The sequence below is a fragment of the Colobus angolensis genome, unplaced genomic scaffold, assembly GCF_000951035.1.
Source record: "Colobus angolensis palliatus isolate OR3802 unplaced genomic scaffold, Cang.pa_1.0 Scaffold8367, whole genome shotgun sequence".
NCBI lineage: Eukaryota > Metazoa > Chordata > Mammalia > Primates > Cercopithecidae > Colobus > Colobus angolensis.
In genome coordinates this window covers 1,020-1,848 of record NW_012122229.1, presented here as the reverse complement: position 1 = coordinate 1,848, position 829 = coordinate 1,020, and the positions used below count along the sequence as shown (strand labels likewise).

General features: G+C 42.6%; 1 protein-coding gene across 1 annotated transcript; it reads right to left on the bottom strand.

Annotated features, from left to right (window-relative positions):
• Positions 1-6: 6 nt before the first annotated feature.
• Positions 7-367, bottom strand: LOC105503173 (60S ribosomal protein L36a-like). The gene has a single exon (XM_011929960.1). It carries the CDS (start codon positions 332-334, stop codon positions 14-16), a length of 321 nt encoding a protein of 106 aa, XP_011785350.1. The 5' UTR covers positions 335-367; the 3' UTR covers positions 7-13.
• Positions 368-829: the final 462 nt, after the last annotated feature.

The following is an 829-nucleotide window of genomic DNA, read 5'->3' as shown; positions in this document are numbered from 1 at the left end:
TAAAAGATGACACTTAGAACTGGATCACTTGGCCCTTTCTCTTCTTATCTCCTCCCAGTTCAAAATGCTTGCATCTTTTAATAGCCAGCATTCTCGTAGATCTGCAGTTGGGCTCAACACACTCAAGCCTTAGCACAATCTTCTTTGTAGTTTTAGCCTTTTTCCGGAAAATCGGCTTAGTTTGTCCACCATAGCCACTCTGCTTCCTGTCATAAGGCCGCTTTCCCTGGGCATACAGAGAATCCTTGCCCTTCTTGTACTGTGTCACTTTGTGGGGTTGGTGCTTGCCACACTTCTTACAGAAAGTCCGGTGGGTTTTAGGGACGTTAACCATGCTTGCAAGAGCGATATCGGCACGGGAAGAAAGAAAACGGACCTGTGGGACTTTAACAAAATGTCTAACATTCATGACACTAGAATTCCAAAAAGAGAGGAAAAAAGACTGTAATGTCAAAAAAAAAAAAAAAAAAAGGTTTTGAAGATTTGTTTGTAAACTTCCCAATTTGGTGAAAGACATAAACCTACAGATTCAAGAACCTAACTGAACCTCAAACAAAATACATTGAAAGAAATCTGTGCTCTGGCACAGGATAATAAAACTGGTGAAACATTTTCAATATGGCATTTAAAAGCAGCCAGGGGGAAATGATGCATCAACTATAGGGAAAAAATGAAGGACAGTTGATTTCTCATCAGAAATCCCAGAGAATAGAAGGAAGTGGCAAAATATGTTTAAAGTGCTTGAGGGCCCGGCGCGGTGGCTCAAGCCTGTAATCCCAGCACTTTGGGAGGCCGAGACGGGTGGATCACGAGGTCGGGAGATCGAGAC